This window comes from Phacochoerus africanus, chromosome 15 (genome assembly GCF_016906955.1).
Source record: "Phacochoerus africanus isolate WHEZ1 chromosome 15, ROS_Pafr_v1, whole genome shotgun sequence".
NCBI lineage: Eukaryota > Metazoa > Chordata > Mammalia > Artiodactyla > Suidae > Phacochoerus > Phacochoerus africanus.
In genome coordinates this window covers 135,370,843-135,385,221 of record NC_062558.1, presented here as the reverse complement: position 1 = coordinate 135,385,221, position 14,379 = coordinate 135,370,843, and the positions used below count along the sequence as shown (strand labels likewise).

Sequence of the window (14,379 nt, the reverse complement as noted above, 5' to 3'; positions counted from 1 at the left end):
TTTAAAGACTAGATTCTATCATCAAGCATAAATATTACAAAGGGAATACAGGAAATAAAAAAGTAATGTCACGAGAAAAAAAGGAATATAGGACAAATATCAACAATTACAGTGGCAAAACTTAAATTACTTTTATTGACTTGAAATTAAAGATCAGAATTTCATCTGTCCTTTTAAACAAGTAGACAAGTACCTGTAATATAAAAACTTGGAAAGAATAGCCTTCTGATACCAGTGTTCTTTGCTTTTCTTCTTCCTCTGCCACTTCTGATCAATAAGTCTTTGATAAAATTCTTTTAACCACGTCCAATCACCAGTCTGAATCACATAATTGATAAACAGAACTTGCAGTCAAAACAATTTGTTTTCCTATTGCTAATAGGAAATACTTGCTATTTTTAAAATACTGTTTCATAAACACATAATCACAAAACAATGACCTTCCTAGATTCAACTCCTATTCCTCTTTTAGGAACTCTCCCTCTCCTCCTCCTCTCTTTCAGCCACTAGAAGAGGCAACCTCCCCCATAACATGTTCCTCAGGGCCTGGAATAAGTCCTACTATGCACACTGTACTGAAATTAGCTCAATGTGTTTGTAAGTCCAAACTCATAAGGTGCTAGGAAGCAAGGACTGTGATTCTCAAGGCCTTGCCCAGTGGCTAACACATGTAGACCTAACTGATCTGTGGTCTTTTCAAAGGGCAAAACATTTATTTTAAATGTCCATTTAAATCACTTATTTTCCTTTATCAAAGCACAGCAGGAATATTCTTTACAGAGTAGCCTATGAAAGTCTCAAGACCATCAACCATTTACAACCATAAACTATTTGCAATGGCAAAATAAATACGGAAATGTAGATAAACTTTAAGAAACTGCAACATTATTTTATCTTTAAAAAGTATCCATCCTTGGAGTTCCGTCATGGCTCAGAGGAAATGAATCCGACTAGAAACCATAAGGTTTCGGGTTTGATCTCTGGGTTCGATCTATGGCCTCGCTCAGTGGGTTAAGGATCTGGTGTTGCCGTGAGCTGTGGTGTAGGCTTCAGACTCGGCTCAGATCCCGCTTTGCTGTGGCTGTGGTTGTAGGCCAGAAGCTACGGCTCCGATTCGACCCCTACCCTGGAAACCTCCACATGCAGCAGGTGTGGCCCTCAGAAGCAAAAAACAAACAAAATATCCATCCTTAGCACATGGGGGGGGGGGAACAGTCATTTACCAACACAGTTTGAGAATCTCTGCTTTCAGAGGACCAATTAATTCTAATAACTATGTATTCGTAGGAATAACTTTTTAACATTTTCCACCTCTCTTTCCACATTTCACAATAATTTCTTTATTTTTGGCCACTCTCAGCATGCAGAAGCTCCCCACCCAGGGATGGAACCTAAGCCACAGTAGTGACAACACCAGGTCCTTAAACACTAGGCTACAAGGGAACTCCTTCAGTGATAATCTCTTTAATGGAAACATCAAAGGATTTTTTAAAAATTTAACTCGTTCCTTAAATTTCGGATTTTTCACAACTTTCTTCATTCCTTTCACCCTTTTCCTCAGCAGAATCCTGGCTGTTGGTATCAATAGTTTCTTCCTGGTTATCTTTTCTACTCTTTCTCCACCCACGCACCTCTTCTCTCCTCTTCTATGGCCACACCCATGGCATATGGACGTTCCCAGGCCAGGAACCAAATCCAAGCCACAGCTGTGACCCATGCCAGATTCTCAATTCACAGATTCACAGACCGGGGACTGACCTGAGCTGCTGCAGATTCTTAACCCACTGCACCACAGCAGGAACTCATCTTTTTCTTTTTTTTGTATTTTTGTCACCTCTTGGGCCGCTCCCGCAGTATATGGAGGTTCCCAGGCTAGGGGTCGAATCGGAGCTGTAGCTGCCAGCCTACGCCAGAGCCACAGCAACGCGGGATCCGAGCTGCGTCTGCGACCTACACCACAGCTCACGGAGACGCCAGATCCTTCACCCACTGAGCAAGGCCAGGGATTGAACCCGCAACCTCATGGTTCCTAGTTGGATTCGTTAACCACTGCGCCACGACAGGAACTCCTCATCTTTTTCTAATTAAAGTTTTTTAATCTTCAGTGAAACTTTTCATTTCCTGGTTGAAGTACTCAATTATATTTCCACTTTGGCCTTTCTCTGAAACAAAATCCCATTTCTGGCGCCCTTGGGTTGTTAAAATTGTGCTTTTCTTGTTATTGTCTACGTATTACCTGAGACGACCTCATAAACAGTTCCTGAATGTCTAACTCGTCTAGTAAGAGGGTCCTCCCGATGCGGTGCACTGCCATGCTGACGTGGGATTTGCTGTAGGGAATCTTCAGGAGCTTTTTTATGTTCTTAAAAAAAATTAAGAGGAAAGACAATTTAGAAAGGTCTTCTTAGTGTGACTGGGCATCTTTCACATTTTAACTTCATTCAATTTTAAAGCATAACAAAGCTTATTTCCTTAAGGTCATACACGAAGACTTACAGAAAGAGCTGCCTACAAACACATAGAGGACAGAGCTTTAGAGCTGGAATCACCTACACTTTACAGGTCACCCTGTGTTGATATAAATGACAAAGATTTATTTTCACACAATGGAATTTCATAAGGTATGTACAGGTCGCACTGTTGCACTGACTCAGGCTTTTAACGTCTAAGATAAAACCGATCCACTAAGGATCAACAGATTTTACTAGAGGTACTGTTTCTAACTCTCGATTAGCAGCATTCTATAACTCAACATGATAACGGCTACCGCCAAAACTGCTGTTATTAAAATACAGCCATCAATATTGACGCTACTGCTACCAGTATCGAGCGGGCTGCTCCCTCCTCTTTGAGGAAAGATGCAGTGAACAGTGTTACGATAATCAGACAGTTGTGCCTTCATCACTAATTTTTCAAGACTGAAGAACATAACATGCTATAGACCCCCAGCAAAAAACATTCCAAGGCCTTGTGCAACAACGCTTACTTCAGAGTCAGAGACAACATCCACGTCGTTTCCCACTGAGTCAATGAAGTCGTACGCCATCCCGAAGCTACCAGAGAAAACAAAGGCCACGAAAACCATGTTTAGGGGGTGCAGGTATTATTCATAATAGGACACTGTATTTTATTACTTCTAGGAAACATGTTTTCCACATTCTAGCATCTCTGAATCAGTATGCCTAAAACCATTAGAGGTGGCTACTTTTTCCTTCTGAGTGGTACATAAAATAATGAGGTGACTTCACAGACACGGAAAGCAGACTTGTGGTTGCCAGGGGGGGAGGGAGGTGGGGGGCGTGGATTGGAAGTCTGGGATTCGCAGAGGCAAACTACTATACAGAGAATGGATAAACAACAAGGACCTACTATGCAGTACAGGAACTACAGTCAATATCCTGTAATAAGCCATAATGGAAAAGAATATGAAAATATATATATATGTACACATATATATAACTTGAGTCACATTTATGTACAGCAGAAATTAACATAACACTGTAAGTCAACTGTACTTCAATAAGAAATAAAAAAATAAAATTAGGAGTTCCCATTGTGGTGCAGTGGAAATGAATCCAACTGGGAACCATGAGGTAGTGGGTTCGATCCCTGGCCTTGATCAGCGGGTCAAGTATCTGGCATTGCCATGAGCTGTGGTGTAGGTCACAGATGTACCTCGGATCTGGTGTTGCTGTGGCTGTGGTGTAGGCCGGCGTCTGCACCTCCAATACGACCTCGAGCCTGGGAACCTCCATATGTCTCAGGTGCAGCCCTTTAAAAAAAAAAAAAGCAAAAAAAAATTACAATAATGGGGTGACTTAAAATCAATGGCATCTTGGATTTGATAAAATACAGTAATTATTAGAAGCAATTAACAGAAAATTTAGAATAAAAACAATGAAAAACTATTTTTATTTTTGCAGTCATGAAATCTAAAATATATCCAATAGAAAACAATCAGTTCGAGACACTACTCTCTTTAGGTGAGAAGATGAGAAAAATGCCAACAGAAATATGAACTGGGAGTTCCTGTCGTGGCGCAGTGGTTAACGAATCCGACTAGGAACCATGAGGTTGCGGGTTCGGTCCCTGCCCTTGCTCAGTGGGTTGACGATCCGGTGTTGCCGTGAGCTGTGGTGTAGGTTGCAGACGCGGCTCGGATCCCGCGTTGCTATGGCTCTGGCGTAGGCCGGTGGCTACAGCTCTGATTTGACCCCTAGCCTGGGAACCTCCATATGCCGCGGGAGTGGCCCAAGAAATAGCAAAAAGAAAAAAAAAAAGAAATATGAATTGGGAGTTCGGCCTCTGGGACTGTGTCCCCAGTGATATACACCGCTACCCTGTTCAAAAATAGATGAGGAAAAAAATGCACGTGATACCCACTCAACCAGGAGAAAAAAGGTAATGACAGCTAACTTGTGCCAGGTAGCACGTGTGGCACATCTACAACCTGCAAGCCCAAAAAGCAGTTAGCGGCACCATTTTCCAGTGAGCAGGTGGCAAAGTCAGGACACTTAGGACTGCCTCACGAAGCATGAGGATGATCTGCCATGGGGTCTAGCAAGTCACTTCACCTTTCTAAGCTTCGGTCTTCTTTTTCTTTGTCTTTTTAGGGCCGCGCTCGCAGTAAACGGGGCGGGGGGGGGGTCCCAGGTTACAGGTCATACTGGAGCTGGAGCTGATGGCCTACGTGACAGCCACAGCCACACCAGATCTGAGCCATGTCTTCAACCTCACATCAACGCCAGATCCTTGATCCACTGAGCAAGGCCAGAGATCGAACTTACGTCCTCATGGATAACTAGTCAGATTCGCTTCTGCTGGGCCAGAACTTCCTAAGCCTCAGTTTTCTACGTGAAAAGTTAGTCAACAGTACAAACTCAAAGGGTGTTGTGAAAATTAAGTGAGATAAACACATTAAGTACTCATCACAGTGTCTGTACAGTCAGTACAACTATCATTTCAATCATTTTCATAACTTTCAATCATTTCATAACGTTTAATTCTGTTGATATATAATTTGTTAAGCCACTCTTTTAAGAGAAGATATGTGGACTATTTCCAATTTTTCCTACTATGAAAATTGTTACAAACAATATTTTACAAATGTAACTTTTACCTTCTAAGGCATTAGGGTAATATGCAAATCACCGGCACCTAAGGTATTAGGGCATTTATGGCTCTCACTATACATCATAAGGAAATATTTTAGGTTCAATCACTGAGAGGAAAAAAGAAAACCTGACCCATTAAAAGATCTACTATTAATTATTAATTAAATTAAATGCACATCCGTACACTTTTCTCTGTAAAGGTGAGGCCACTCTCTCAACTTTAAATACCACCAGCAGAATTTCCAGCAAGTGTCAAAGTCAAGGGTTTATGTCATTTAACAGCCCAGAGGATCCGCCACCATTTAAATGAAAAATTCCACGGGACAGGGAGTTCCCACTGTGGCGCAGCAGGGTAAGGTCCTGGCTAACGCATGAGTTTGATACCTCAACCCAGTGCAGAGGGTTAAGGATCCTGCATTGCCACAGCTGCGGCCTGATTTCTATCCCTGGTCCAGGAACTTCCATATGCTGCAGCTGTGGCCAAAGAAAAAAATCCACAGGGCAGATTAGGCAGCATTAAGGGTTTTCCTTGTCACGTGCCACCCTAATTCTCTATAACCAAAAGGCATGCAAATTGGCTAAAATTAAAACAGCTGATTGAATTTTCGTGGTCAAAACTCATCTTGTTAATTAATAACACCACATAGACTTGAAATAAACATGCAACTGTTATCTTCATGTTATGATAGAATCCTGTTATGGGGGGAGGACTTTCAAAGTCAAACATGACCTTTTTCTAAAGCTAAATCTTGGCCAGTTGATGGGCATTACGAATTAAACTGAAGAGCAGGTATAAAGAGTTTTAAGGGGGAGGTTTGAGGGACAGGTGAAAATGCCATCAATTAATATTTACCTTGAAAATGGCTTGCTTTTCTTACTATTGCCAAGAATGGTAGTTCCTGCTGGTCCGAGTTTGGCACTCTCTCGGAGCCAGTTGGCAGGTGGGAGTTTCAAGTCTGTCTTCTCTTCCAGGCGCGCAAACGCCGTCCGAGGCGGGGCAGAGGAGTACTTCACCACCGCTCGGCTCTTCACTTCATTGCCGCCGAGAAATAAAGCTGATCCCTGATTAACATATGACGTGGAACTTGAATCAACACCACTAAGAATGAAAACCCCATCTTTATAAAAAGAAAACCAGACACCACATCAGGCTGCTAAGAACACAGGCCGCTACCACGAAGAGCACTTAATAAGCGTGAGCATAAACTGTACGGTTTACTTTGCTCTTCTTCACATCATTTCAAAGAAAAAAGATGAGTCAAGGAGTGCGATGACCATGGTTACGATCTAGCAAAAGCAGGCCAACCAACCTCACTTTATTTTCTAAATGATTTTTATTTTTTCCATTACAGCTGGTTTGCAGTATTCTGTCAATTTCCTACTGCACAGCAAGGTGACCCAGGCACACATACATGTATACATTTTCTCACACTAACTTTTAAAACTGATTCATAGAAAGTGTAGAGACAGAATCCAAGGAGTCAATAGTAGCATGTTAACAAAATGCCACATTTATTAAACATGCATTTTAATTTCAATAACATACATCATTTGGAAAGTAGCTTGCAGTAAGATAGCTGGGCCTTTTCTGTTTCTAAGTAAGAGTTTAATACCTGATTAGTTTATTGCACAAATACTCTGAACGTCTAACTTCATAGCAAATCACTGGGGAAACGACACAGATTTCACTTGCACACCCCCAAGAAAGCTCAGGGTCTGAGGTATCTCTTCCAACCTTCTTTCACGCTGTCCCTTTGTGGCCTGGCCAACACTCCGCACACTTCAAACAGTAGCTCAGTCTCGGTCAGCGCGCTCTCTTCTCCCTCCAGCTTGCAAGTCTGCCAATCTTGGAACCACATATTTACATACGCGCTCCCTGACAGCAGAGATCGTGTCTAACTCACCCGTCGGTTACCACCGAGTGAGAAGCCAGGACTGCTTCTGACACGAATGACTTGCAAGTAAATGCCTAAATAATTGTCGACAAGCACTCGGACTTCCACTCCGTTTGGGGGGCCGTCCGGGAGGGGTGGAAAAGGCTCCAGGAGCCGCTGGGAACCGTGACATCCCTCCCCGGCCGAGCGGCCCGCAGCCCCCGAGCCCTGCAGGTCCCGCCCCGCCCCGCGGCAGACTCACCTGTGCAGAAGGTTCCTCCGTCTCTCCTTGGGACAGGAGGCTGAGCCCTTCCCGAGCAGTGGCCCCAATCGGCGGAGCCTCAGCCCCGGCCTCCTTAGAGTCCCCCATCACCTCCGTCCGGGGCAGGCGAGGCAAAGCTCAAGCCGAGAAGCCCCAGCACGTTCCGCGGCCCGGCGGCGCGGCAGCACCGTAAAGCAAGCGCCGGAGACACCCTGCACTTCCGGCCTCTGACAGGAAGAGGTGGTGCTGACGTATTCAAATCTCGCGATCTTTGTGCCTGAGGCCCGGCCCGGCCTCCTCCGGTAGAGCCCACCTTCGCGGCGGGCGCGGGAACTGTAGTGCGCCTGCGTCTGTCAGAGTCTTCGGGGAACTGCCTCCCGCGTGATCTGACGCTCAGGCTCCACCCCTTGCACGCTGGTCTTTGTTGGCAAACAGTTCTGCGGCCCTGGGCGCGAGGCCGCGGCGGCGCCGCGGAGGTTCTCCCTGTGTAGGCGGGGGAAAAGCCCCCGTAGGTGTAACCCGCGGCTCCCGTTTTTTAAAGTAGTTAAGTCCTAGCGCTCGTCCCTCCAGCTTTCAGCGTCCCCTTCGTTTACAAACGGGCTCACAGGCCCAGGAAGGGAAGACAGGCCCAGGTGATGGCGGTCAAGACTCCAGCTCACCCGGACTCGGAGTCCTGTCCGCGCATCACAATGCGTGCGGGGGGCCTCGCGGTCCCGGGTGCGAGGGCGCCGGGGCTCCGTGGAGAGAGCGGCGCAGAGGAGGCCCGCCGCCTTTGCTGAAGGGCTGGATTTCAGAGGGGGTGGCACCACCGAAGGTGCAATTTGCCGCTTAGTGACTCGCGGAGCGTCTACGGAAGTGCTCCCGCCGTTTGTCAGGCCCCCATGGGAACTAGCAAAAGGCATTCCATTGATCCAGGGATTTCTCAAGCCTTAAAGTGCTCGGGAAAAGGCTGGGGATCCAGGTGACCTGAAGATTCTGTTTCAGTTAGTCTGGGAGGGGCCTGAGATTCCTAGATTCCCTAGGATATGATGCCAGTGTTTTGAGTAGCGAAGAGGTAGAAAAACAGCCAAGGACGGTTTAAAGCTTTGAAGGTACTAGGCGCTCTTATTCTCTGAGCTCACAGCCAAGATCAGGCCAAGCTTAGTTAAATGCCATCACATCCATTATAAAAATGCCTGTTTTGTTTTGCTGTAAAATATTGAGGATTTTTTAAAATTAATTTTGCCTTTGCAGTTATTTGACTATCTCGATTTGTAATAGACATTAAGCTTTGATAACTACTAGTTATATTCATATTTGGAAGTGCTTGTGACAGCAAACTCAAATTGTTTTCAAATGTAACAAAACATTTTTACAAACTGCATTTACCAGCAATTTAATAGCACGTCTTGTAGACACGTGTTTATTTTGGTATTTACATTATTTTGTGTCTTTGCAGTCAGTACTTTTTTTTTTTGCAAGCAACACGTTATTTTACATTATAGTAAAAAGTTGAACACAGATATCTAACGTTGGGATATTTGGATATCAGGATATCTAATTAGGATATACGGTTACGTCTATTTTGAGTACTTAATACCACTAACTTGTGCATTAACTTGTTTTTCAAGATTATTCAAGAACATTTAATTTGTACCCATAGGGGAGTGCCTGCTGTGGCTCAGCGGTAAGGAACTCCACTAGTATCCATAAGGAGGCATGTTCAATCTCTGGCCTTGCTCAGTGGGTTAAGCATCCAGCGTTGCTATGAGCTGTGGTGTAGGTTGCAGACCTGGCTGGGATCTGGCATTGCTGTGGCTGTAGAACTTCAGTAGGAACTCTTTTGTCTTTTTAGGTGCAGTCCTAAAGAAACAAAAAACTCACAAAAATTGTACCTGTACTGTAAAATGTGTATTAAATGTACCTGTAGTATAAAATTTTGCATGATGTTAGGTGATTAAAAAAAATTCATAGCAAACCTCTGCTAAGTTCTGTATTTTACCAACATATCTATCTCTGTGTCAATGTCCATAAAAACATCCGAGGGGTAAAAGGAAGCGATTTTAAATTTATCCTTTAAAGCTTTATTTCCGTGTTTTAAATTTTTGATTTTGCATTATTTTATGGTAAAATGTCCTTTTATTAAGCTTTTAGACATATATAATTGAGCGTCTCATGATCTTAAAATTCTGTGGTTTTACGATATAATTCTATCTCCATAAGTGGGGATTTCCTGAGGTAGCAGTAACGCTTTTCTCAGGACTTACAAACTTGGCAGGCCTCTTGAGAAGTAAGTGCCTGAACCTTTGTGGATGGTACTTAGGGAGAAAATGTGGCAACAGCCTGGGAAAAGGCAGAGAAGAGTGAGCCAGAGAGAGGGAGAAGTCAGTGCAGAAAAGGAGAGGTCGGATGCACAGGGGTCCATGAGAGCAGGCGGAAGGCTGGTGGACCCAGAGATGCCGAGGGGCTACTTGCGGAGGGAAATCCGAGGGGGGCCCAGGTTTCCTGGGGCCTCTCCCAGGGCAGGAGTAGAGAGGTTTAGGTAGTGACGATGATCCCCGAGGGCAGGAGAAACTGGGCACCTCTGAATTCCATAAAGGTTATACATTCTTCCAGCTCTAAGTGCTTATCAGTTTTTTTAATTTGGCTGGAGTATAGTTGACTTACAAAGTTGTTAGTTTCAGGTGTACGGCAAAGTCAGCCCGTTCTACATATACGTATATCCACCCTTTTTCAGATTCTTTTCCCATGTAGGTTATTACACAGTATTGAGCAGGTTACCCTGTCCTGTACACTCGGTCCTTGTCGCCTACCTACTTTATATGTAGTAGTGTGTATATGTCAATCCCACCCCCCTAATTTATCCCTCCCCCACCCATGTTTCCCTTTGGTAACTGTAAGTTTGGTTTCAAAATCTCTGCATCTGCTTCTGCTTTTTAAGTTCTTTTGTATCATTTTTCCTTAGATTCCACCTATTTGTGATCTCATGTATTTGTCTTTCTCTGACTTATTTCACTTAGTGTGATCATTTTTATGTTCATCCATATTGCTGCAAATGACATTATTTCACCTTTTTATGGCTGAGTAATATTCCATTGTATATATGTACCACATCCTCTTTATCCAGTTCTCTGTTGATAGACATTTAGGTTGCTTCCATGTCTTGGCTGTTGTAAACAGCGCTGCAATGAACATGATTTTTTTTTTTTTGTCTTTTTGCCTTTTGAGGGCCGCTCCTGTGGCATATGGAGGTTCCCAGGATAGGGGTCCAATAGGAGCTGTAGCTGCCAGCCTATGCCAGAGCCACAGCAACACAGGATCCGAGCCGCGTCTGCAACCTACACCACAGCTCATGGCAATGCCGGATCCTTAACCCACTGAGCAAGGCCAGGGATCAAACCCACAACCTCATGGTTCCTAGTCGGATTCGTTAACCACTGAGCCATGACAGGAACTCCTGAACATAATTTTTTTCTTTTCCCACTTCAAAAACCTTCATGTGCTGTGGGTTTGTTATTGTTTTTAGCGTATGTGATTAAAATATGATGTGGGAGAACATGGACCATTATTTCTAGAATTTCACATTTTGAGACACTTATTTATATTCATTTTTATGTTCTTCCAGTGTCTGCCTTCCCTTCCTTCCCAGCCCCCCCCAGCTCCCAGCCCTCACCGCCAGGCTCTACTTCATCATTTGTGGCCTGTAGGAGCAGTTTTCCTAGATTTTGTAACCAATCAGTGCTCTCACATGTTTGCCTGCTTCCCCAGTGCCTAAAAGGATCACCACTTAAGAAACGTTTATTGGGAGTTCCCGTCGTGGCGCAGTGGTTAACGAATCCGACTAGGAACCATGAGGTTGCGGGTTCGGTCCCTGCCCTTGCTCAGTGGGTTGACGATCCGGCGTTGCCGTGAGCTGTGGTGTAGGTTGCAGACGCGGCTCGGATCCTGCGTTGCTGTGGCTCTGGCGTAGGCCGGTGGCTACAGCTCCGATTGGACCCCTAGCCTGGGAACCTCCATATGCCCGAACGGGAGCGGCCCAAAGAAATGGCAAAAAGACAAAAAAAAACGTTTATTGAATGAATCAACTGCGTATAGTTGGCTGCTTCAGTACATTGTCCCGTAAGTCCATGTCTGCTGGTGCCTTTCCTTTACCTAGGATACCTTTCCCTTACCACATGGCTTATTTCTAGTCTCATCCATCTCAGGTATTATCCCTAGTAAGTCTCTCCTGACAGCTTCCCTTCCTTATCCTATAGGGTCCCTTTCTTTGTTCCCCAAACTTGTATATAGCTTTATCCTGCACTTACCCCTTTATAGAAAAATCACCTGTTTGTATCTGCCTGTCTTACTGACTGTGAGCTCCCCAGGGGCTCCTGTCTGATCATCACTGTTTTACCAACACCAGCGCAGCACCAGCCCACGGAAACTGTTTTAGCCCTTAGGCAATCCAGGTAAAGAGACAGATGCCAACAGGCCTTTAAACTACTTATCAAAATATTTGAGACATAAAAGCAACGTTGTTAGCTCCAAAAATCAAAGCTACAAATATTTAATGAAGTATCTACAAGTTTGCAGTGTCAATGTCATTAATTATTAAAGTTGGTATTCACAGTCTGTTCCATTCTAAAGCAATTTGTACCTTAGACTCTCTCTGCTTACAAAAACTTCCCAGCATCCGTGTTGATTTCAGAAAAATGCCAGTCATCATAAATTCATTTAGTGGACTTCCCGTTGTGGCTCAGTGGAAATGAATCCAATTAGCATCCATGAGGACGTGGGTTCCATCCCAGGCCTCGCTTGGTGGGTTAAGGATCGGGAGTTGCCATGAGCTGTGGTATAGGTCGCAGGCGTGGCTCAGATCCCATGTTGCTGTGGCTGTGGTGGAGGCCGGCAGCTGCAGCTCTGATTTGACCCCTAGCCTGGGAACCTCCATATGCCTCGGATGCGGCCCTACAAAGACAAATAAATAAATAAGTTCATTTAGTTACTCGTAGCACACAGTGTTTTCCAAAGCAAAATTAGAAATCTTTTCAGAAGCTTTTACAGTTACACGTAAGGCAGAGCTATATATGCCTTGGGCCCCTGGAGTTCCTGAAGAGTCCCGCCTGCAGACAGGGAACATTCGGGAGCACTTAGACTGGGGCCCTTCTGTTTGTCACTGTCCCCACCATGACCCAGTGAGTGTCTTACACCCACCCAGCTTCACTTGTGTACTTTGCCTGGTGGACATTGAAAGGCCCTGACTTCTGACTTGTGACTGGACTTTGAGCTGGAGGAGGGATTCGAGATGAGCTGAGCCAAGCCAATCCCATCCCTCTTTAGATGAGAGCAGCCCAGAAAGGAGAATAGAATTGAGCTATTGAACATCATACAGAGCCAGTTTAAGTGCAAAGGCAGGCCTGGTAGCCAGGTCTAGTACAGTGAGCCTTTAAGAGATTCAAATGCAGAGAATTCCCGCTGTGGTGGCATGGGTTAATGATCCGGCTTGTCTTTGTGGAGGCACCAATTGGCTCCCTGGCCAGGCACAAGGGGTTAAGAATTCTGCATTGTGTTGCTGCAGCTGTGGTGTAGATTGCAGCTTCAGCTGGTTTCTAATCCATGGCCTGGAAACTTCCATATGCCTTGGGGACAGTTGAAAAAGTTAAAAAAGAAAAAAGTTAAATTGCAAACACCAGCCAGTGGAACTTCAATTTGCTTGGGAAACACCGGAGGAGCTTGTTCAGTGAGCACCCTGTAGCCACCTCCAGATGCTAAGTATTGCGAGGGCAGCACCGCAGAATCTCCATGTTTAGTGAGGGCCTGGTTCTGATCACCTGACCTGCAGACCATCCTAGAGCAGTGATCTCCAAAGAGAGTCCCTGGGTGCAGGAGGAACTGTAACTTCTGTTTGTTTTTGAATCTGAAAATTAAGCCTTACGAATACTTACCAGGTTCATTATCAGTGTTACCAGTAGTACCTTGGGCCACGGTCAATGGTATAGCAGTCAAGTGAGACTGGATTATGCAGCTGAAACTCATGAACAAATGAATCAAATGATCCCCAAATGTCAGTGACTTACAACCCGGATGCCAGGTAAAAGAAATAAACTTCAGATAAGCAGGGGAAAAAGTGTTTGCACAAGAATTCCCACATATTTAATAGTGGAATGTCCCATGCAACACTTGGGACATACTTTTACGAGTCCAGGTAATTTTTGCTCCAGGACCCAGGCTAATGAAGACACTTGGATCTGGAGCACTGCCAGGTGGCGTGGTGGAGCCACCAAGAGATTGGTGAAGGGTAAACCGGCTCTGAAAGCTTCTGGTCGGAAGTGACAAACATGTCTCCCACTCACTTTTTTTTTTTTGGCCTAAAATGATACACATGGCCAAGCTTAGCATTCGGGTGGCAGTGAGGACGAATGCTCCCCTGAGGAGGGACATTGGCTGTCTGTGGACCATTATACAGTCTACTATGGCTTATGGTGGCTTGAGTGGGCCACTGGATGCCAACCACATGGTAACATTTGGCAACAGAACAAGGCCTTTAGGAGAATCTTTTCAGAGCTTTGTGATAAGATGAGGCATGATCTTGAAAATTTCATGTAGGGAGTTCCTGTTGTGGCTCAGTGGGTTATGAACACGACTAGTATCCATGAGGATGCAGGTTTGATCCCTAGCCTTGCTCAGTGGGTTAAGGATCCAGCATTGCTGTGAGCTGTGGTGTATGTCAAAGATGCATCTCCCATTGGACCCCTAGCCTGGGAACTTCCATATGCTGCAGGTGCAGCCCTAAAAAGCAAAAAGAAAAAAGGTCTCATGTACCACACTGATATCACAGATCATCTTGTGATAAAGCAGTTAAAAGAATTGTCAGGCTTGGAGTTCCTGCTGTGGCGCAACGGGGTCAGCTGTGTCTCTGCAGCGCCAGGACACAGGTTTGATGCCTGGCCCTGCAGTGAGTTAAAGGATCCGCCCTTGACGCAGCACCAAAAAAGAAAAGGGGAAAAAAAATTGTCAAGCTTAAACAATGCATTACTATATTTTCTTTTACAAAAACTATTCCATATTTCCTCATACTTTCTGTGATGACAGCTAGCTGTCCTTGGGATGCTGTGGGAGAGAATTTCACAGAAATAAACAGACTTAATCTGTTCCTTCAAGATAATGG

The 14,379-nt window shown here is 44.8% G+C and overlaps 1 protein-coding gene across 3 annotated transcripts in view; it reads right to left on the bottom strand.

Moving 5' to 3' along the window:
* Window positions 1-7,467, bottom strand: part of EDRF1 (erythroid differentiation regulatory factor 1) — a 43,121-nt gene extending 35,654 nt beyond the window's left edge. For all 3 annotated transcript variants that reach the window (XM_047759862.1, XM_047759863.1, XM_047759864.1), the window contains exons 1-5: window positions 7,251-7,467; window positions 5,968-6,176; window positions 2,987-3,053; window positions 2,237-2,362; window positions 194-318 (exon numbers count right to left, since the gene is read on the bottom strand). In XM_047759862.1, the coding sequence (XP_047615818.1) occupies window positions 194-318; window positions 2,237-2,362; window positions 2,987-3,053; window positions 5,968-6,176; window positions 7,251-7,358 (635 nt within the window). In that variant the 5' untranslated portion in view covers window positions 7,359-7,467. The remainder of the gene's footprint in view (window positions 1-193; window positions 319-2,236; window positions 2,363-2,986; window positions 3,054-5,967; window positions 6,177-7,250) is intronic.
* Between the last annotated feature and the right edge of the window lie 6,912 nt (window positions 7,468-14,379).